At 40.3% G+C, this 23926-nt stretch overlaps 1 protein-coding gene and 1 long non-coding RNA gene across 2 annotated transcripts in view; both read left to right on the forward strand.

Annotated features, from left to right (window-relative positions):
- Window positions 1–23926, forward strand: part of zranb3 (zinc finger, RAN-binding domain containing 3) — a 127134-nt gene that overhangs the window by 74728 nt on the left and 28480 nt on the right. Inside the window, 2 exon segments of the mRNA XM_082525067.1 lie at window positions 4887–5041; window positions 19178–19282. Of these exon segments, the coding sequence (XP_082381193.1) occupies window positions 4887–5041; window positions 19178–19282 (260 nt within the window).
- Window positions 936–3248, forward strand: LOC309701077. The gene is made up of 3 exons (XR_014274853.1): window positions 936–1593; window positions 2881–2915; window positions 3108–3248. It is a non-coding gene; the product is annotated as an uncharacterized lncRNA (long non-coding RNA).

The following is a 23926-nucleotide window of genomic DNA, read 5'->3' on the forward strand; positions in this document are numbered from 1 at the left end:
TGTGTTCTGCATCATAAAGACGTATAATTATATTTCTGAGTAGGTGAACATCTGTGATCAGATGCAGATATTTTAGCCTGATCAGCTGTTCATTGGTTTTGACTGATCAGCTATTCCAGAGTGTCTCTGCTTAAATACCTTACCTGTGCAGTCCCATATGAAGGTGTGCTAGGTAGAGTGAAAAATATGATATATTGTTTGACCTCACAGGCATAATGTACTCTGTGACCAATAATCACTCTGCTATGAGTGAGTTTGCATATTGTCAGCATTGTACACTCACACTAATGATGTCATGGTTTTCTATTGATCAGCAGCTGGTAGTGAAAATGTGCTAAGAAGAGTAGGAGTTTTCCACCATAGCCAGAAAGAAAGAAACAAGCTAGCAAAGGGAACTAAACACTGATCTGAATCATATTACGCCACCAGCAGCACTCAGTCGGTAGAAAATCTGTTTGTTTGTTTGTTTGTTTTAAACAACTGCATTAAAATGCTAGAAAAGTCTGTTTCATCTACGATTGATTCACTTTTTTATTAAATATACACGTCTTTTGAGAGATTTTGAGAGATAAATACATTTAATTCTCAAAAACGGGGATTGACAGTGGCTTGGCAACAGCAGTCTTCACACTTGGAGTTCTCTTTCGTTTCCCAACCAAAACACTGGAGAGATGTCTTTCTCCCATACCCACTAGAGATCCAGTGCAGGTGCAGGGCAGCACTTGTTCAATGGAAACTCTCTTGTCGCAGACAGCCTGTGTCAGTATTTTTCCCCCATTAGCAAGCCAGATGGACACGCACGCACGCGCAATCTCACTAACACACACACCGACAAGGCAGACAACTGGCCACGCGAAGTGATTTAAGGCAAGTATTATCAGAGTGTTATAGGTCATTGTCTAAATGAAGCGTGGTCGAACAGTGGCGGTCTCATTTCCACCACCTGACCTTTTCGTGCTAGATGCTGGCAGGATGAGCAAGCTACATAGCTGACATTAATGACCCGCTCCCTCTCTTCTTTCTCTGTTTCTCTCCTTGTGTGACCATGATTTTATCACTCTTTTTTTCTGCTCTCTAGCTGCGTTTCAATCCTGTTGTTCAGCAAATTCTAGAGTGAACTTGTGAAAAATAAATTGGGCATTTTCTGTCAAAGAAGTTGGCTTTCTGTGTTGCTGAACAGCGTTATACTGAAGGAATAGTTTTCTATAGTGATTAAAATTAGTTGGTCAGAAAGTTGAATTGCTTTAAAACTGAAAGTCACCCGATGATGATAGCTGTGGTTGCAAAAATGCTTTTGGGCCTATAGAGGTTTACGGGAAAACAGATTTCTGTCTTCACTTCTGGAAACAACTCTTCTGTTCATTGGCTCAGTCACTCGTTTTGGGCCATATCGGTATGAAACTGCACATTTATTGGCTAATGAGTTGTCATTAACCAACAAGCATGTGGATCCACAGTCAAACTCACTCCTTCTCGTCACACCCAGTTTTTTGCAGCCACAATGGCGACCACAGAAATGCTCATCTCAAAGCTTCAAACAGGAATTTGGAAACAATGGGTGACGTCACAGTAGCTGCGTCCATCTTTTACACGGTATGTGACATTTACACTTTATCCTTTATGTTTGTACATTTGTTTAAATAAAAACATTGCTTAATTTTAACTTTATTTTAAAATATAAACTTGCTGCTGCTATTTCAGTTGATAGCTACATCCGGTAGATTTGGCTTCCAAATGTTTATATTTCACCAGTTCTAATCTTTTTTTTTTATATGTACTTGGACTCATTGGTACAATCGCGTGTATTAAATAACCTCTTTTATGAACTCTGTTTCACCAGCCAAGCTAACAGGTGCTGCATGTAGGACAGGTTGTAACTTGTAGATGACTAGCATGCTAGCAGTTAGTTTCATGCTCATTTTTTTTTAATTTGACCTTTTTAATAGAAAAGTATGTGTCAGTATGGGTTACAGATATTTAGGACGCCATGCAAACACCAGGCTAATCTACTTTCTTGTCCTTTTTAAAAAAGAAATATTTCAAAACTTTTAGATTATCATATTTTAAAAAAAGATTTCATTTATTAATCTTTGTTTGTTTTTGAATTTTTAACTGTGCCCATTGTTTGAATGGTTGTGATTCAGTTATGATGCAAAAAGTCACTTATAGCACATCAACACATTATTATCCCTACAGCCTAAAGATGGAAAAGTCATGCACATCAGGAGGCAAATTTAATTGGTTGATCAGCCATGTCACGCCCTTAGGCAAGACCCCATTACTCTAGTAATAGTCTGTCTACATGACTGGACCCAGACTTCATGATAATGTAGACTGGGACATTGGAATCTTGTCATCTACACCGGGTCCAATTCAATTCCAGATCTATTCCAATGGCAAATCACAAACACTTGCAATAGTTCTCTTAAGTTAGTAACGTATGCTATCTGCACAATAGAGCTATATCAGCATTTTAAAAGGTAAGATGTTAAAAAAAGACTATATAACTAGCTAATACAAACATTATAGTGGATTATAGATGTAGATGTTAGACAAGCTAATTGACACCAGATTAAGCTAGCAACACATAATTAGTTGCTCCAAGTTACTTTTAAATGCAAATTATTTTTTAACCATAGCTTTTTGCTGAGTTGACCAAATTTAATATTAGCCAGTACTGCATCTGTAATATGATGGCATGTGTTTGTCTGGTCAGCTGATAAAACGATAACTGCACAACAGTCGTGGAAACAAGTAGCGGTTTTTGTGATATATAGTTATAAATAAAATACTTTTATTTGAGACGTCTTGTAAACACTGTTTTTAGGCTTCGTGGTCTTGTTGACAGTTACCTGTATTGTATTTCTGCTCTGCCAACAGAACGTCGAGGAACCAAATGAGACTGAAGACACAAGGTAAGTTTAAAATATGACAGCGGCTCTAAGAAAATATTACATAGAGGCTAAATAAATATGTGTGTTGGCATACTAATACTGTATTACAGGGTAATAAAAAAAATCATCTCCTAATGCATTTACCTGGCTAAGCTTACACAGGCATGTCTAACATTTACTGTCTTTTTCTCTCTGCTATCTCTCTCCGCTCAGGAACCACAGGAGGATTCAGCCTGAAGACTCTGCAGTGAGACGGCGCCCTGACCCTGAGATTCATCTCCAAGAGTTTTTCAAGCTTTACCCGCTTCTTCTTTTTAATAAACCAAACATTATGCTTCCCAGTGGTCTGGTTTTTTTTGTAAGGGAAAAAAGAAGTTCTGATGCAGTGCTTGTACATAATTCATTTACAGATTTGTTGTTGTCTTAATCCATAGCTAAGATTGTTCTTCCTAAATTAAGCCAACCGTTTTTCTCCTCTGTGTCGGTGGGATAGCTGCACATGTATACTGTTAACTCTGAGTGAGTGGAGCGTCCCCATGCAGCACAGCACTAACAGGAAGACTGTATATGAGGATAACAGCAGGGAAAGACACAAACTGTGTAACATGCTATTCATTTTGCCTGGTTTATTAGACATGTAAATAATTAATTCGCTGTGATAACTAATTGCACAGTAAAAAAAACTAAACTAGCATAAATGAAATGTGTTTATATGTCAAAGGCTGGCTGTTAGAAAGTCCAAAAGGAAAAACAAAGTCCGACAGGAGAAATAAAGCTGGAAAAATACTGACGCATGGAACGACGAGGAAATGCATGAGAGATGTATATAAACACTCTGACAAGGACTGTATATACAAAAAAGGAAAAACAAGACACAGCTAAATAGAATCAGAAAACTAGATAAAGAGGAAGTAGGACTATCAAAATAAAGCAGGAAGTAACATGGCAGATAAAAAAAATCTACCACAGAGATTTGACAAAATATGGTTAACTTAGCATTAAACTTATGATTAATTATAACCCATGAATCTACATAGAAACTAGTGTTCCAAAACATCTAGAAATACTACAAGATTACTCAGAGAAATATACAGAAAATCAAATCCAGACCTGAATCAAAACTAGAAATGGAATTGAAACAAAAAACAAATGAATCTAAAAAGTCTAAAATCAGATTAAAAAAAACTAAACTAAGGACTGAGAACAACAAAACTGCTAGACTGTGACAAATTATGTATATCCACCCTAAAATGCCTTCATGTTTTCCCATTTAGAAGCAGAATTTACACCAGCAGGACAAAGAAATTCTGCGATTTGCTCTTTGAATAGCTTTTACAGCTGATTCTGAAACTGTTATCAACTGTTATCTGCCACCACCTGTTTCACAAAAAACAAAACAATAAACGTGGGCTATTACTTTGTTAAGCGAGTTAATTTTCATTTATTTTAATAAGTTATACACAAAAGGTGTGACTTATTTCAAGCACTTTATTACTTAATCTTTTGTCCTAGGCAGTCTTATTTCTAGTGATGCAAAATTCCTCTGTTCTTTCAATAATCTGTTGGGTCTACTTTTAGAGTAAAGCAGAGTGTTTAAACCGCCACGTTTGTTTGCTCTTATATCAACTGCTGATAGCAAGAATGTTGACTTTGACTCCCATTTATATGAAAATGTCAGAGATAATTGCTTCAACATTTTCATTTCAGATTCTTAATCAAGTGTTTGAAAGCAATAAGCATCAATATATGGGTGTTTTTCCATGCATCTAGTGTATATGCATACATATTTGAATGATCTGCTACAAATGCCACATCTTCCCAATATTGTGCTCAGTATAATAAATCTTAAAAGCTGCGGGAGTTTAATGTCTCTTCTACTCATTGCATCACCAGAGGAGCAAACAGAGTACCAATAAAGCAGTGAAAACCAATAATGAGTCAATAATATATGCTCAGTGAGATATTAGTCAGCCTATTCCTCTCTCCCTGCAGACTGCGGAGCTCTGCCGTGTTTGTCTTCTGCGGCTGATGCTAATGATGATGATGGGGGCAATGGTGGCGAGGACGCCAACAACGCCCATCCCTTCTACCCAGGCCTGCAGTTCTGCGCCAGCCGGTACACAGACCGAATATATCTTTACTCCAAGGTACCGCCGCCTGTCTGTTTGATTGTGCATATTTGATCATAGACTGAGCTCATAAGGGAACCAGAGAATTTGTGTGTGTTTTCACAATAATTCTTGTTCCTCTCAAGGTTGTGCCATTACAGGAAACGTTGCACCTGCCTATATTGTCCATCTGTGCCAAAGAATTACTCTGAGCTTAAATGCAAGTCAGTGTTTAACTCACAGTGAGATTCAGTCGTTTTGTGTTTTCTGCCACTCTGTGCTGCACACCTTGTCTTTTATTTTAGGTTCTCTAAGGGCCAGAAACAAATTGGTGTGATAGCACAACGGCAAAAAAAAAAAAAAAAAACAGTGGTGGAAATTCAGCAGTTGATGTACTAACTGTTTGCTTATGAACCAGTGATGGCAAAGGGAATCTACCAAGAGGGCTGCCAGTAAGGGGTCAAGTGGTTTCACTGGGTGAAACACCATGGCAATTCAGGTCCATGGGATGGAGCAGAAGGAGATTTGGCTTGTTCTGATATGAGGGTAAATTCTTCTCTTAGAAACTGAAGGGGATTTCATTGGAGGTTGGGGCATCAGTTATCTGGATAATTCTCAGAGCTCAGGTGGAGTGCAGGATTCATCCAGATATTGAAAATGGCTGGACAAAGCTGGACTGCACAGATGCACAGATCATGGCAGTGCAGGAAAAAGCTCCAAGCACAAGATATACTACACTACGGCAAGACCCAAGGTGCAGTTTGTGCAGAGATGCTCCGGAAATAATTCAGCACATTACAGAAGGGTGCAAGACGCTGGCAGGCAGGGCACACAGTACATGGAGCATCATAGCCAAGTAGCGGGCATAGGATACAGGAAGATCTGTGCCCCCTAGGGTGGTCCTGTGGGACTTCCAGAGTCAGAAGGTCAAACTGGTGATGCCTAACCAATTGGACATAGTAGTGGTGGCCAAACAGAGGAAGAAGACAATCACTGTTGTTGCTGAACAACAGGATCTTGCCAAGTTTAACAATGACTCCCACCTGTGCTGTGTTCCAACACGGTGCCAGTCCAAACTGCTGCTGGAGTACAGGAAGGCATGTTCGGAGGCAGCTATAAAAGTAATGGAAGGAGTGTAAAGGTGAGAATAGGGACACCAAACAAAGGGACTGAAGATGAAGGGTAAAAGAAGAGAGCGGCCTGATATGCATGGATGCAGGGAAGGAGGGCATGCAGAAAGTTGGTGTGACTGAAGGAGATGTGAGGGCAGGGTGGAGGCAGATGATCCACTATGGTGACCCTAACACACACAACCCCAAAGAAGAAGAACCCAAGCGAGTTACTATCTGACCCACAGCTGCCTGTGAGCAGCTGGTTCATTTGTTTTGGTGATTCTGAACAAGATCATAAGACATTATTCTAACACTGACTTAATTAATACCTGTATTCTGACAGACATTTCTCGATGTTTTGCAGTAAATCCATAAGTTTCAAGTATTAAAAAAGCAAGTTACTTGACAGTTGACTTGTGATATTGCACAGCTCTGTGTGAACTGTGGAAGAGTTGTAGCTAAGAGTTTAATTATAACTCTTTTTCAAACATTTTTTTGCCAGCTTCTATTATTTCATGAGCCTTTTCATACTGGGACAGGATTTTCCCTGGATCTGTCGTGGACATAAGTGAATTCAACTTGAATTTTCAAATACAACACATTGTCGTGTTGTGACGGTGACAGGCTGTGACTGGCTAACTAAATTGCAGCAGAAAATAAAAATATTTTCCTGCCACAAACAAAAGTACAAATAACAGGCAAAGCACCACGTTATGTTTTTGTTATGTTTTTGTTTTTTGCGTGCACAACAGTTTGGGTAGTTTAGTTAGTAGCTTAATAACCCACATCATGATTTTCAGCTGCGTTCCTCCCCTGCGCAGTACTTGTTGGCTGATAAATACTCTCATAACACTTTGTCTTATATTTCTATAAGACAAAGCTTTTAAAAAATGCTTCTTTTTCTTGTGCTGCATTAAATGTGAGGAGACGGCAGCTCATCTTACTCTAAGTGAAAGTCAGACGTGTGGTGTAATATCCTCCATTTCAATTCTTGCAACAAAAAAATAGCTAAAAAGCCAAAAAAGTACACATAAAGGTGTGATGTCCACTTAATGTTTTCTTTTATATCCTCATGTTCTAGTGAAATTTACCTGATTCCATGTTCAAGATCTGCTCAGGTTTGAGCTGCAGATAATCGTTTTTAATCATTTAATCTGCAGCGTTATCAGTGTAACCAGCTGTTCTGGTCAAAGTTTAAGAAGAAAAAAAGTAGTTGCGATTAAAACAGGTGCAGTTAATTAGTGTAGAAACAACATAAAAGGCAGTTTTAACGAGCTTTTAACGAACAGGAAAAAACAGGCTATAATGAAAGCTACATGATGCTTGATATGCACCTTTATTAACCTTTGCTGCATTTTCAATTCTTCTCTTAGCATTACAACACTTTAACAAGCTAACTGCTAGTAAAAACTGGTAAAAAGTAATATCTGTGCTTCACCACTAGTGACTGGACGTCCTGTGTCCTGCCTCTTGGTTGTGCTACCCAGACCTAAACCACATACAGTATGTCCAGTGGTGCAAATATATTTGAAACTGACTATTTTCTGCTCCAAAGGGAATGCTGGAGAAACGATCCCAGCATGATTCTCCCCAAATTTTCCAAAACGAGTAACAAAGGCCGTCGTGCTGGCTCCACACTAACTCCATCACATGCTGCCTTTTCCCCTCCTCTGTGCTGTGCGTGCATTACTGCTGAAGCATTCAAGTCAATTTCAGTAATGGATTTCTTCCAAAGACATAAGAAAAAAATATTTTATTAATAATGCTGAGATTTGTTAAGGGTTTATTTCAGCCAATTACTCTTGTATTGATCTTCCTTTTGCCTCTCAAAAATAGTAAAGCAGCAACCTTCGCTGCCTCTGTGGACCAGGCTCCTTTGCTGTGGAGTAAAAGGTGAAAGAAAAGCTTTTTAAATCCATTCATATCCCTCCGTTCAATACAAATTAAAGGTTTAGGATTTACCAGCGTATTGCCAATATGATTTAATAAGGTGCCACCAGTTTCCAAGCCGCCTTCTAACGTTTCCTCTTTTATCTACACTTCTCCTGTATTTGTCAGCAGCCAGTAAAGCGGTCGTCTAAGGATTTTATTTAATATATTTGGTGCACAAAAGGTTATTCCTAAAGTAAAAACTGAAGGAGGCAGCCGAACAGTTTTAAATATTGAACTTGACATACCAAAATAACCCTGTATATGGCATCTGGGTTTTTTTGGCTGGGCCAACAAAAAGTTTGCATTCGTATTAGTACTAGTATTACTTATGGCTCAGTCATGCAGGTGTAGAGACTGGTCAGTAAAACCCTGGCAACCACTGGTCGCTAGGGAAAAATCTATATTCCCCAGCTGGTTGGAAGTTTTGGAAAACAAACATCACCAGAAACCTCTTTGGGTTTGCGTAGTTGCTAGCAGGTTGCTGCAATCGCTTATAGTTTGCATGGAAGACACAGATTTGTCTGCAAAAACTCGTTAAGTAGTTGTGAAACTTGAATAAGGGTGCAGAGACTGCTCTTCAAGATTCAAGTTAAACATTTTGAAACATATTCTCTGCTTCTGGTTTGCATCAAATTCTTCACAGTGTTAGCGCGTGTCTTAGCGAGTAGTTGGCAAGTGTGGAGACAAGTTGAAGTTGGAGTCTTCCATACAAAATACAGGCAATTGCGGCAATCTGATAGCAACCAAAACAACCACAAGGAGGTTTTCGATGTAACACCTTCTTTCAACAATTTCATTTAATGACAGCATCTTCGCCGACCAATCATTTTTCTATGTAGTCTCTGACTGGTCTGTGTGACTGGAGGCCTTAGTATGACCAGTAATGTGGGTTTTAAATGTTACTGTTATCACTGAGTCAGTTCAATGTCATGATAGCTTCCATCTATCCAATTTCTGCCACTTATCTGGGTCACAGGAGCAGCAGTCTAATCAGATATGCCCAGACCTCTTTCTCTCCAGCTACCCCCTCCAGCTCTTCTGTAGGACACTGAAGATTTTATGCCTGATAAACCTCACATAGTAGGTGTCCAGGAAGCGCTAGAGGACACTGCCGGATTTTTGGCACTGCACTCACAGCTTTGATCCTGATAAAATCCTAATTTATCTGGACTTTTGTCCTGGCACAGCCATTTATGAGGTTTAGGTGGCACATAGGTTTGGATAGCTTTTTCATCATTTAAAAACTACATTTTGCATTTACTCGGATAATTTTTCTCGAATTTTAATTTTTAGTGAAACAATTATGCAAAAATCTAAGAAATCGCCTTGAGGCGACTTTTGTTGTGATTTGGCGCTATATAAATAAAATTGAATTGAATTGAAATCAGGGAGGAAGTACTTTATATACTTTTTCACAGCACTATAAACATATTTTGCTGGAACCTGCCTGCTAGAAATCTGAGTAAATCATGTTTCTATGATTGACAGAGGGAAACTTTTACAAATACACGTGCAGCAGCCAAAATAACAGTCACCGGTAACACGTTATATTTGAAATGAACTGCGATAACGGGCCGAGATGACACTTTCTTATTTCTTCCCATCTGGTTTTGACTGCTTCTTCAGTGCTGATGCAGAGGTTCTGTCTGAGTGGCGACGGCTATCGTTCAGGAGAATCAGCACTAATATAAATGGCCTAATAGTAACCCATGAGGCACTTTTATTTGAAGAGTTCAGGTGTTTTGTTCAGTATTCAAGCCAAATGTTCTTTTAGCGCCTTCCACCATTGAAGCTTGTGGCGCGTCCTTCCACCAGCAGACTAATACAAGCAAGTTTAACTGCAGTATGGCTCTGATTACACTCCTGTGCATTCTTGGCACTCCCCTCGAGTGCCACTTGCCAACAGACCTTTGTATTGATCACGTTGTGATACTTAACGCCCTTTTGCTTCATTCATGAGGGATCAAGTTCCTTCCCCACTAACTCAGATAAGAGACAAGAGGGTTTTACATAAAGAAGAGCAAGACGCTGAACTGAATCACCAGTGGAATCTTAACCTGACAGCAATAGACAAGTGTCATGTACGCGTGGCTGAGACGATAAGCTGAGGAGATAAATGTCTCCCGCTGTCGTTTAAATGATAAAGTGGAGGAATTCTGGCTGGAAAGCTGTCACATTGGGATAATCCTGGACAAGGCAAAGTATTCACACAGGGGCTACTCGAGGCACAATCAGAGGAAGATTTGTCACAGAGGCTTGAATGAGAAATATTGAGAGTATTAGTAATTTTATATCCATTTACTACACAGCAAACAGCTGTTTTATTCAAGGGTTCACTGGCCCTACTCTTTGGTGGGTGGGTTCTTTGACTCCTGTCAAGACCAGGAAGAGCTGATAAGTGTGGTGAAGAACCTGAGGATAGTTCAGAAACGCCATATGTTGGACTACAATTACTTTGGCATGTTGTGATTTCTCAGACTTTTCTTGCGCTGTTGTTACATGTGACAGGCCACTGAATAATGGAGCAGTATAGCAATCCACATTTGTCAGGACCTGCACACATCGATGACTGTTTTATTCTTAGAATATCTGGAAAGACTTCAGTACCTATACGTTCATCAGGCTTTTGGATGTGCATGTGGAGTTTTAGTGACAGCAGAGAAGTGCAGAACAAAGACTTTGAAGAGAAAAATGAGTCAATTAACCATAAGCTGTGTGTTAATGATAGACCCTTGGTTATTGGACTGTAAAGCCTCAACGTTGGCATTTTGGTTATCATCATCTTGGTTTTATTGAAACTGGATGCAACCATATTTTTAGAAGCCAGTGCAACGTGAGCCTGATGAGCGAACACCAGAGACTGTGTATAAGTGATGAACGTACCTACAATGACGTCGCCTAAAGGTTTTCTGTTTCCCGTTTTCACTGTCGTCATCTTAGCTTTTTGGAACCAAACATCAGGAGTGACTGTAAACAGAGAGATACTGTACTCTCGTATACTAGCAGCCTGTTATGAAGCCAAAACATCTTTATCATCCATCTGGACACTAAAGAAGAGTTTCATTTTATAAACTACACGTTTTGATTAATAAGACTTGAAACTAGAAACTGAAGTCATGAACTTAAGGCACAGGTCAGAGGAGCTAAGACCATTTACCCATGGACTCAGAATGGCCACACCTAAAAAACAGTTTTTTGGGTTCTTCTTGACACGATATTTCAAAAAAAGTAAAAAATGAGTATGCATGGTCACAATACATGATCCTAGCTGATAAATAAAACAAAGTCAGTTATTTTAGCACATTTGTAAAGCTGATAGTGAACAGAGTTGATGCTAACACTGCTAATATCCACAATAAACCAATGTCTTGAGCCACCCCACATTTGTTTATAGTTTGCTTCAAAGGAGCTTATTGCTCAAGTGATCTTGCATTAAAAAAGCATAAAAAGTCTCCTAATTCAAGGGATGTTTTTTCTTTGTCTTCACATAACAGAATCAATCCTGAGATACTTTGTTACCATGTAAAATAGTAACAAAGTATCAATTTTCTTTCCCATTTCTTTACTTGAAACTGAAAAAAGTCACAGATTACACCGTCTGATTGGCATGAAATAGTCTGCACCACGATTGCCTCACATTATTTTTATATTACTGAGCAGGTTTCTCCATGCTATCACTGGTAGCAATGCTTGGCTAAAACATTAATTATTTCAAGTAATGGGCATTAATCTGTCTGTCAGATTTAGTCACTCATGAAAGCTAACCCCTGTATTTGGTATGTGTGTGTATACGTATGTAAAACTGTGGTCAGAAATTTACATCCACTCCTCATTAGTATGAATTTCATGGTCATTTTGGGCTTTCGTGATTTCTTTGAGCAGTCCTTTTTAGTGGTAGAATGATTGGACAGCAAACATCTTTATTGACTTTAAGAATTGGATGCATAGGTTTAAATATATTTCAGATGTCCTATAATCAGGAGTACAAATTATACATACACTTAAATAAATAGTGCTGGAGGCACGCTGGATGTGGATCATTTGGTTTCTGTGGAATATAAAGTGGGGTGCAGTGGACTGTCTTTGTTTGAGGACATCATGTGGAATTTTGAGTTTAGGAGCCGGGTTAATGCCTGGGGCGTTCCTGAGCATTCTTTGCGGTGTGACAGGGTGCATTGTCATAGGGGGATGTGCTTCTTCTGCAGCATTGTTTAGGTGGGTGGTACATGTTAAAGTATGTCCAAGTATTGTAAATACCACCAGGACCAAGGGCTTCTCAGCAGCATATGGCTTTGCAAAGAGATGACCATTAAAAGCAACTGTCAGTGGTTTTAATGTTTTGGCTGATCATCATTTTATTCAACCTGAAAATAAACATACTTCTTTTATTTATATAATAATAATAATAATAATAATAATAATAATAATATCTTATGTTTGAATGAAACCAATATTTTCAGTTGCTTTCCTCATGAGCTTGTTAGTGGGAAGCATAGTGTGCCTCTTTTCAGTCACATCTAGCGGGGCTCTAATCCTGCTTCATGCTGTTACAGCACAACTCGCTCCACCATTCCCCTGACTCTCCATGATATTTATTTTACCATAATCCAAATAAACACATGGGCGTCTTTGCACTGCGAGTACAGCGCAAGAGGAAAAAAAAACTTCCTAATGTTGATTTGTATCTCCAAATCCATGTGCCGGCTGCCGGCAGGTATTAACCTTTAGGCTTTATCCTTTCTCCTGCCTCCTGCCTGTCCTCTCCGACCATCATCTTCATGCCTGACGTGGCTCTGAGAGCTGAAACCAGATTGTGGCTTTTACCTGAATCCGCCCATCAGCCTCTTTCTTGTTTGGTACAGTCGATGTTGTTTGATTGAAGTTAACTCTGAGGGTAAGTGGCTTGTCGGTCTTCAAATTGGCAGTAGTTAGTGCTAATGAAGCAGTAATAACCTGGTAAATGTTCTTTATTGTGGTTATTTTTTACAGTGATTATGCAGATGCTTCCAAGCCGCTGCGGTATGATTACCTATAATTACAGTGAGGTATATTCTTATGGGTTTATTCCTGGTTTTTTATCCTCTTCATAATGCTCATTATTTTTGTTACTAATGCATGCATGCATGCTGTCACAAGAGAAACAGGATCTTCAAACATATGTTAGAATAAAGGTGGATAAAACAAGCAAGATCACTAATGAGCTCCTTGGTTACCACAGGAATTACCATGGCAACCAATAAAGAAAGAAAGTGTGGCCAGATTACAGAATTTAAATGAAACTAAATTCAAGTTCTGTAAGTTGATAATTAAAAATCTGATTGCTCTGCAGACAATCCCTAAAGTTTTGGTGCAGAATGAGCTACAGCACACAATGAAACTAATTGCATGTGAACGCTGCAAAACTGTATATTCGGTTTCTAATTACAGACAGTTTAGGTCCTGCAGTTACTTTTTATTTTCCGCACGGGAGTTGTACAGGAGAAGTAGATAGTTGTACTGTTGCTCTATGGCTCTGTGAGGATTAAAGAGCGTTTAATTCATGGCTATTTCACTAAGAGTCTCTGAGAGTTTTATAGGTGAGAGCAACACATCCAGGTATTTTGGCCTTTTTTCAGCTTCTGAAATACGTCATGGCAGAATTGTTTGAGAAACCGCAGTAAACAAATTGCTAACATTATAATAGTTAACAGGGGTCTTGCAAGTTAACTAGCACCCTGCAGTCCACTTGTTAACATTTACGTATTGATACTGTTATTATACTGCTTTCAGATCCAAGCCTGTCTCTTCAACAGGCTTCAGTGCCGTGTCCCTTGGTTTATAATAAGCCCAAGTCCTAAAGAACTATTCAGTTGTAGTTTGAACCCTGTAAAGCTTTTTATTAGCGCTGTTCATGGGCTGCAAACTTTCAAGCTAAGTTTAAAATGTCAGCATTAATTACAGCCCTCACGCTCGCTGAGTCCTAATGCTTCAGAGCAGATGACTAAAAATGAAGTTTTCAGTCTGGAGATTAAGCTTGGGATCAAAACTTTCTGATATCAAATAATTCAAATGATACAGCAACATATGAATTACCTGTAGTTGGGCATACGATGGGACCTGGTACCTGTACCTCACTTATTGACCCTCACTGTGCACTTTCATTGGAAACATTTAACTTAAACCTTTTAAATGAGGTCACCGCTGTGTTTGGAGTAGCATTATGATAAGCAGGCATGGCCAGTGGACAGCTACTCTCCTGAACCCTTCAAAAACTCACTAGTATTAGTTTTTCATCCTCCTTGCTGTCTGGAGTTAGTTTATGTAATTACAGGCCACTTTTACAGGCCGCTTGTCTTGATCCAAACAGCTCTGTGGCTCTTCTGAGAGGAGAGGACACTGATCTCATTTAACTTTACTTACTTCCCATGTCTCCTGATAACAGAGCGTTGTAATCCACAAGCTTTTTACGTCATCCTTGCAAGAGAGTCTCCACATGAAAAGCGGTGCTTTAAGCTAAATCGATACACTGTTTCCTCTCCTCTAAACTTCATTAAGCATAGACATTGCAGTATTCTCAGCCCAGGTGTCCAGCACCCAGAGAGAAGAGAACTGATTGTAAGAACTGGGAGGATACAGTGCAGGACAAGCATTTGACTATGGCTCTCATTAATGTCTGCTATCTAAAAGAGAAATGCACGGCATTACAAGAAATTATTCTGTTGTAGCTAATGAGAAAAAAGAAAGTTCACACAGAGACGCCCACCTTCTCTGACACATAGTTAACATTTATTTGATAGCGTCGGCAAGGTTCTTTGCGATGTATCCCTCCTCCTTAGCTTGAAGTTATATAACCACAGTATTGTCCTGACATTTCTCCTCATCGGGCGAGTGAAACAACGGCGCTGCCTCGTGATTCGCTCCAATGCACGCTCGGCGAACGGTTGTATCTCTGTCTGCTTCGGTTACACCAGTGAGTCAGCGGCAGAATCCCACGTCTCACCAACTGCTTGGAAGGGAAAACACGAGGAGCCACTCAGAAACGTCCAAGCATGAAGGGCCTGTGCGCAGTGTAGTGGTGTCACTGCGTGTTCGAGCACTATTTATTGCTTCACAGACCCTCTGATAGTTTTTATGGGTCTCTCTCTCTGTGCCTTGTGAGTGGGAGTGAGGGTATCTTAGCCAAAACTACAGATTTTTTTCTTCTTTGCAGATCCATAAGTATTTGGACAGTGACATAATTTGAGGTATTTTGCCTGCGTATGTCAGTACATCCATCCTTTTTATTTAAATTATTCAGGTCCAGCTCTCTCTTTTTCCTCCTCATGAGCTCCTGCTGGTTGGACATTTCCAAAACCTTACCTGGGAAGTGTCCAGGAGACGCATCCTAGTTAGATTCGCAGACCACCTAAGCTTTTGATGCAGTGGCGCAGCAGCTTTGTACTCCCTAATGGCTAAGGACCTCATCCTCGCCCTACAAATGAGCTCAGACGCCCACCTCATGAGGAAGCTCAGAGGTGAGGGTAGGAACAGAGATTGACTTGTAAATTGACGGCTTTACCTTCACAATCAGAGTTCTGTTTACCATATCAAGCCAGTTAATTACTTGTACCACCGCAGGAGCTGCACAGGTTCATCTGTTTTCCTCCTGCTCCACTCCTCCTGCGTATGAAAATGACCCTGAGATGCTTGAGCTTTTCCACTTGAGACAGCAACTTATCTCCAACCTGGAGTAGGGGTCCACCCCTTTCCAGCAGACAACGACTTCAGACTTGAAAGTGCTCATTTTCCAACCTAGCTGTTGTTTGATGTTCTGTAAAGTGCTCCACAAAAAGCAAAGAACTCCACCGATTTTAATGCAGTTTTAAACATAAGAATTCTTCGAATACTCGGATGCAGTCTTATACAGTCAGTAACCACGGACATCTTCAAATGCTGATTTTTCTACCTTAAGATGCTCTGCCAGGCTTTCACTGCAGCGCCATCAGTTGTTGCTCGTTTGTGGGTCTTGCTGCTGTTCAGCCATCTGTGCTATGAATCACTGTCCCACAAGTTTTTCAGCATTTGGCTAAATCTCAGCAGAGTAAAGCCGTTTACTCTTCAGCATTCCTCCTGCTACTTCTATCAGCGTTCACATCCTCAGTAAACTTCTATTCCATTGGCAGCCGAACATGCTCGTGGATCACACTGCTTCTGCCATGTTTCACAGATGATGTGGCATGCTTTGGATCTTCTACAAGTTGATCTTGTAGAAGATCCAAAGGAAAAAATGTTCCAAAACTGGGGAGGAATGCACCAAATACTTCAGATTGATTTGGACACTGCTAAAGTTTCTGCTACTGCTAATATTTCTGTGTGGCTGTAAATCTATTAACAATCATGGAACATTTTTCCATGAAGCTGAAAGTCTGCATTTCTGCCACAACTTGATTATTTCATTTGAACCCATTGTGGTGCTGTACCTGAGCAAAACTGAAATTTTTTTTACTGTGCATAGAATTTGGGACCTTAATAAAGCTATTATTTAATATCATTTATAATATTTTCAAGTAAATTGTGGATTTGTGATTGTGTGTGTGCCTAAAACACCTTTAAAACAACCTCAAGGTAGTTTTATTGCATCTCGCTGTGATTTATTCATAATTTGACATCCAGAAAAAATGACGAAAATATCAGATAATTAATCCAGAATTAATATTCATATCAATCTGTACGAAAGAAAGAAATATCTAATACAGCTCTACAGTATATAAATCCCGTTAGACTTCTCGTCTCACAGGTGTAGGAAGAAAAAGTTTTGAGGCATCTGTGAGCAGTTGTTGCTTTGAAACCACTTTCTACCTAAGATTTTAGTCCCTGCTGGAACTAGAAAACTGATCTTACTGTTTCTGTGCTTCTTGTGAATTGTTTAAATATTCTTCTGCTTTGAAATCTATCCAGGTGGAAATGTGTATCTCAGAGAAAAAAAAATTCAAATTTGAGTGTTAAATTCAAATTTCAAGTGCATTTGTCAAAGGAAAATATAGGCTATAGCTATACATGTTTATGAAGCATCCATTACCTTTTATACAAAGACTAAGTAATGATCTACTTCAGTGGTTCTCAGTTTTTTATCTGGTATAACACAACAGATACCTCACATGGATGAAGTACTCTTCATCCATAACAATCATACTTGTTATTAACCTCTGTCTCTCTTTCACAGCATGTCTTTATCCCGTCTTCCTTCTCTCACCCCAACCGGTCGCAGCAGATGGCCCCGCCCCTCCCTGAGCCTGGTTCTGCCAGAGGTTTCTTCCTGTTAAAAGGGAGTTTTTCCTTCCCACTGTCACCAAAGTGCTTGCTCATAGGGGGTCATATGACTCTTTATGTATTATTGTAGGGTCTACCTTAAAATATAAAGTTCCTTGAAACGACTGTTGTTGTCATTTGGCGCTGCATAAATAAAGTTGAATTGAATTGAATTGAATCTTGCCAAAAAATGAATATTCATGTAATTTTGTTAGGGTTAGAGGTCCAGTGTTGAGGCATTTTTATTGAGCTCTGGGTTTTACCATTTACCCATTCTTCTCAGCTTTTGGGGGAGTTTAGTGAATTCATTTTAACTATTTTAATATATAAAATACTTACCAAGGTATTAAAGCTGTTATAATTTTACTCATATAGCTAAGCTGTTTTTACCATTACTTTATATATATGCAATTATTCATGTTTCTCAGATCAGTTTATATTAGTTGAATGAATCTTTATATGGCTGCTGTAAAACAATACTTGTGCCTGTGTTTGGGAATGGTTGCTGATCTGTAACATAGCTGTAATCCTTATTACTGTTGGCAGTCATACACAAATGATTCCCTGGCAGGTTTAAAACTATAATGGAAGGCTTAATGACATGTGAAGCTTGGTAACGTCTATCGTAGTTTAATTAAGATGTTTTTAGCTCATTACTGTATTTCTGACTGTGTTTATTCAGCTGTGTCTCATGGCTTTCATTTAGTGGACTCAGTTGTGAGGAACTGACATAAGTACACATAAATGCATATAATTTACATAAAAATGTACATTTATAAATATAGTCATATAGTTATTTAAAACTCATATAACCATGAAGGCGCACAGTTTCTAATTCAGCAGAATTATTTTGTATCTTTGGCTGTGTTTACACGCAATTTAGAGATAGTATATAAAATATATATGTATGTGAATAAAACTATATAGTTGCGCGTTATGATCTGCAACTCATTTCATCAAGGAAACTTGGTCAGCATCATAAACTGCATATAAACGATGGCAATAATTGAGCACTTATTGTTTAGTGAAGTCCCCTTTGTGTCGTAGCGATCTTAGTGTTTTGAAACTAGATGTGACCGAGGGACAAAGCAGGCTCATTAGCTAACAACCTGAGACTGATAAGCTGTTAGCCAATGAGCTGTCAGCCTGATCAGTACTCCTCTTCTTCTTTAGGGGTTGCCACAGCAAATCATCTGCCTCCATTTCACGCTATATCTAGCATTTTCAAAATAAGCTTCCTGTTCTATTCAGTATGACTTGAAAGTAGCATCTGAGCACATAAGCTTGTCAGAAAAGTGTTCACTGATCACAGGTCAGTGGAACCTAAGGCCATTTTCCCCTCTATACTGCTGGACACCTTACAGCAACCAGAAGAGTTGCCCTCTGCTGGCCATTTTAAATTATTGAGGTTTCTTGTGTTTGTTTTGGTTTGGTTTGAGGTCTCTTTCCATCCATCCTTACCCTTTACTAACGGCTCGTCTAACTGGGGTTAGAGAAAATCCGGGTACACAGGTATAGGGAGTCAGCCAGTCATGCAGAAGGCTGCCCCTCCATGAGCCAGGTTCTGTCAGAGGTTGTTGTTCTTCCTCAATATTTACCGTGTAAATATGAAGCTCTTTGAGATGACTGTGTTGAATTGGCACTTTATACTGAACTGGAATTAAAATGTTTCAAAAGCTACAGATTGCATGGCTGCCTCCAAAGACTTCATATTAGATGATGAAGGGCAAATGTGGAGTAACAAACTATAAGTCAGGCTAAAGATGTTTAGAAATAATATTAGTTACAACTTTACAATACTTTACTTGATGGTGGTAACTTTGCTTCAGGCTGTCTCCTTCGTCTCTGTCTCCTCATCTTTCAGGACGGAGCTTCGCTGAACTTGAGTTTCATCCCATTGGACATCAAGCTAACCAACTGGGATGACCTGCCCGAGGCCTTCAGCCGGCGCAGGGAAAATCGAATACAGGTCTGCCCTTCCCGCCGGGCTGAGTCTGGATATGTGCGCGTCTCTTGCGTGCGCTTTGATATTCATGAATGTGTGTGGGTGTGTACGTGGACTGGGGCATTCACACCAGGGAGATGTACCTACTTAATTTGTCGTTACTGTTAAAACACTTTAGAGGCAAATTACACTAAAGTTGACTTCTAGGTTATAAGATGTGCCACTGTTTGCTTCTTGTGATTTATTGCAAAGACAAAAAAATGTAGCCATGAGAAGAATTTAAGATGATGGAAAAGTCTGCATATGCTAGAGTGTAGAGCTAAAAGTTTTTCACTTAGTGTGCCCATAGGCTGCGTTAAGGATGACCTTAATTTTAGACTAAGATAATTTAGTTTCATATCTCACCAGTGGAGCTATCGCTTCAATTCCACTGACCCAGTGAAGATGAGACATGAGGCAGTACGGAGGTTATTAAACCTAATGGATGTGTGTGTGTCACTGGCATGTGAAACTAATGACACCTCTGATCATGAGCAGGAAGAGCAGCAGCGCACCATTGGGCCCCTGACAGATAGGTGGAGTATGGACGCCCACGTTTCACTACTGCAGGGCCTGACGAAGGAGAGCAGGAGAGGGAGGAGGACGAGGAAGTGGAGGTGGCGGACGATGGAGATAGGACAAAAGAGGGGGGGTGGCTTGGGGGTTTGGGCTGCCGAGGAGACGGGCAAAAGAAAGTGTGCAGTTTTATGAGGGTTGTTAAAGGAGACAGATCATCGCCTCAAACGACCCAAAGCACCAACCAGCTAATATTAAATCCTGCAATCTGCCGTGTCGGTACCAGCTACTGACAGAAGCCCCGCCTGTCACGTTGTTTATGTTGCTTTGTTAAACCGAGGCGTGAGTTGCAGCCATCCTCCAACCCATCATTTATGCCCCGTTACACTCCAATTGTCCATCACAATCAATACTTAGCAAGCGGTTTAATGCGGGATGTGAAACGTCTTGGATGGGGAAGCAGTGGTGTGTAAACACTCCTACAGCCAGAACAACAACACTGGCAAATGAATCAAACCATCTTTGAGATGAATGGTCAGTAATTACAGAATATGTATTAGAATAATCTGTATTTTATGAAAACTGGATAATGTTTCTGTGAAGATAATCATTAATTGAGGTTAAAATACAGTTTAGTGAAGAGAACACAACCCAAATAGTTTTCAACAAAAACCGTTTTAACGTCTTTGCTTTTATATTCTTACTAAAGCTACTCGGTCCTTATTTACATTAAGCGAGAAGTTGCACCTGTAGTGTAGTTGGCTTTGGTGCCGAGGCTCAGGTCATTGTTTGTCTGAAATAAGCCAAAGTAGCTACCAGACCCCTTTAAATTAACATTTTTGTGATTAGCTGGCCCTGCCAAACAGAAGGTTTTAACAGATGGTGTTCTCACACTTTGAGCTCTGTAGTTACAACTTCAGTCAGTCAGGCCTAGAGACTGGTAAATGGTCGCCTGGAAAACGTGTATTATCAAACTGTTTGGCAAGAGGTCGCAGGAAATTACTTGCAGTTGATTGGTGTAATAAGTCACAATAATAATAATAAGTCTGGATGTGGTGCTGCATCCAGAATTTTCTAGCTATTTCTTTGGTCACTAGCAGTTTACCACAGTTGCACACTCACTTAAACTAATTGCAAAGTGGTTGTGAAACTGTTAAAAGTCCAAAACAAACTGGAAAAGGAGAATGTTTGCTTCAAAATAAAGTAAGGAACAACAATAAGAAAGAGACTGGTAAAAATGGCATCCATGGAAGAGTTCGAAGGTGAAAAACAAAAAGATCAAAACGATTAAAATGGCCCACCTCACTGTTACCAAAACACATCTTGATGATCCCGAGACTTTTGGGAAAATAATCTGTGGACTGACGAGACAAAAAATTCATATAAAGAACATCAAAGCAAGGGTCAAACATGGTGGTGGTAGTGTGATGGTCTGGGCCTGTTTAGATGCTTCAGGATGTGAACTACTTCTGTTAATTGATTCATCCATCCATCAATCTTCTTCCGCTTATCCGGGGCCGGGTCGCGGGGGCAGCAGCCTAAGGAGACAAGCCAAGTCCTCCCTCTCCCCAGCCACCTCCTACAGCTTGTCCGGGGAAACACCAAGGCGTTCCCAGGCCAGCCAAGAGATATAATCTCTCCAGCATGTCCTGGGTCTATCCCGCGGTCTTCTCCCAGTGGGACATGCCTGGAACATCTCGCCCAGGAGGCATCCTTGTCACATGCCTGAACCACCTCAACTGGCTCCTTTTGACATGGAGGAGCAGTGGCTCTACTCTGAGCCCCCCCCCCCCCCCCCCCATAAAATTATAAACAGAATCGGTGACAAAGGGCAGCCATACCAGAGCTCATCACCCACCATGAATGAGTCCAACTATGCAGACCAAGCTCTTGCAACAGTTGTATAAGGATCGAATGGCCTGTAGCAATGAGCCGAACACCCCATACTCCCGGAGCACCTCCCACAGGACACTCCGCGGGACACGGTCGTATGCTTCTCCAAATCCACAAAACAGATGTAGACTAGGTGGGCAAACTCCCATGCACCCTCAAGTATCCTTGAGAGTGCATTGATCTGTTAATTGATGCAATCATTAATTCTGCTCTCTACCAGAAAATTATGAAGGAAAATGTCCAGCCATCAGTTTGTGCCCTGAAGCTCAAGCACACTCAGGTTTTCCAGCAGGACAATGATCCAAAACACACCAACAATTCCACCTCTGAATGGCCAAACAAACCCCCGAGATGAAGGTTTTGGAGTGGCCTAATCAAAGTCCAGACTTAATCCAGTGAAGGTGCTTTGGCATAACCTTAAACAGGATGTTCATACTAAAAAACACTTGCCTTTACAAAGATTGAGCTCCACAAACTCCACAGTGAAACTTATTGCCAATTATTGCTTGCTATTAACGCTTGCTATTAATTGAATTTGTCTTTGTTGAAATTTGTTGGATGATCTGAAACATGTAAGTGTGACAAATATGGGAAAAAACAAAGAAATCAGGAAGAAGGAAAATAGTTTTTCATGACATTGTATATGGCAAAGCCTTTATTTACATATGTACCATGAAGGCATCATAGCGATAGGAAGAAAAAGGGCATGTGTTGAATGAAGGTGTGGGAGGTTGTTGCTGTTACTGAGCAAGTACAGTGGCTTGCAAAAGTATTAGCCCCCTTGAACTTTCCCACATTTTGTCACATTACTTCCACAAACATGAATCAATGTTATTGGAATTCCACGTGAAAGACCAACACAAAGTGGTGTACACATGAGAAGTGGAACGAAAATCATACATGATTCCAAACATTTTTACGAATAAATAAATAAGTGGGGTGTGCGTAATTATTCAGCCCCCTGAGTCAATACTTTTTAGAACCACCTTTTGCTGCAATGACAGCTGCCAGTCTTTCAGGGTATGTCTCTACCAGCTTTGCACATCTACAGACTGAAATCTTTGCCCATTCTTCTTTGCAAAACAGCTCCAGCTCAGTCAGATTAGATGGACAGCGTTTGTGAGCAGCAGTTTTCAGATCTTGCCACAGATTCTTGATTGGATTTAGATCAGGACTTTGACTGGGTCATTCTAACACATGGATATGTTTTGTTTTGAACCATTCTATTGTTGGCCTGGCTTTATGTTTAGGGTCGTTGTCCTGCTGGAAGGTGAACCTCCGCCCCAGTCTCAAGTCTTTTGCAGACTCCAAGAGGTTTTCTTCCAAGACTGGCCTGTATTTGGCTTCATCCATCTTCCCATCAACTCTGACCAGCTTCCCTGTCCCTGCTGAAGAGAAGCGGAGCATGATGCTGCCACCACCATATGTGACAGTGGGGATGTTGTGTTCAGAGTGATGTGCAGTGTTAGTTTTCCGCCACACATAGCGTTTTGCATTTTGGTCTCATCTGACCAGAGCACCTTCTTCCACATGTTTGCTGTGTCCCCCTGTTTGCAAACTGCAAACAGGACTTTTTAATGGTTTTCTGTTAACAGTGGCTTTCTTCTTGCCACTCTTCCATAAAGGCCAACTTTGTGCAGTGCACGACTAATAGTTGTCCTATGGACAGATTCCCCCACCTGAGCTGTAGATCTCTGCAGCTCGTCCAGAGTCACCATGGGCCTCTTGGCTGCATTTCTGATCAGCCTTGTTCGGCCTGTGAGTTTAGGTGGACGGCCTTGTCTTGGTAGGTTTACAGTTGTGCCATACTCCTTCCATTTCTGAATGATCGCTTGAACAGTGCTCCGTGGGATGTTCAAGGCTTGGGAAATCTTTTTGTAGCCTAAGCCTGCTTTAAATTTCTCAATAACTTTATCCCTGACCTGTCTGGTGTGTTCCTTGGACTTCATGGTGTTGTTGCTCCCAATATTCTCTTAGACAACCTCTGAGGCCGTCACAGAGCAGCTGTATTTGTACTGACATTAGATTATACACAGGTGCACTCTATTTAGTCATTAGCACTCATCAGGCAATGTCTATGGGCAACTGACTGCACTCAGACCAAAGGGGCTGAATAATTACGCACACCCCACTTTGCAGTTATTTATTTGTAAAAAAATGTTTGGAATCATGTATGATTTTCGTTCCACTTCTCACGTGTGCACCACTTTGTGTTGGTCT

The sequence above is a fragment of the Aulonocara stuartgranti genome (genome assembly GCF_965226115.1).
Source record: "Aulonocara stuartgranti genome assembly, chromosome: 23".
In the NCBI taxonomy this organism is placed as follows: domain Eukaryota; kingdom Metazoa; phylum Chordata; class Actinopteri; order Cichliformes; family Cichlidae; genus Aulonocara; species Aulonocara stuartgranti.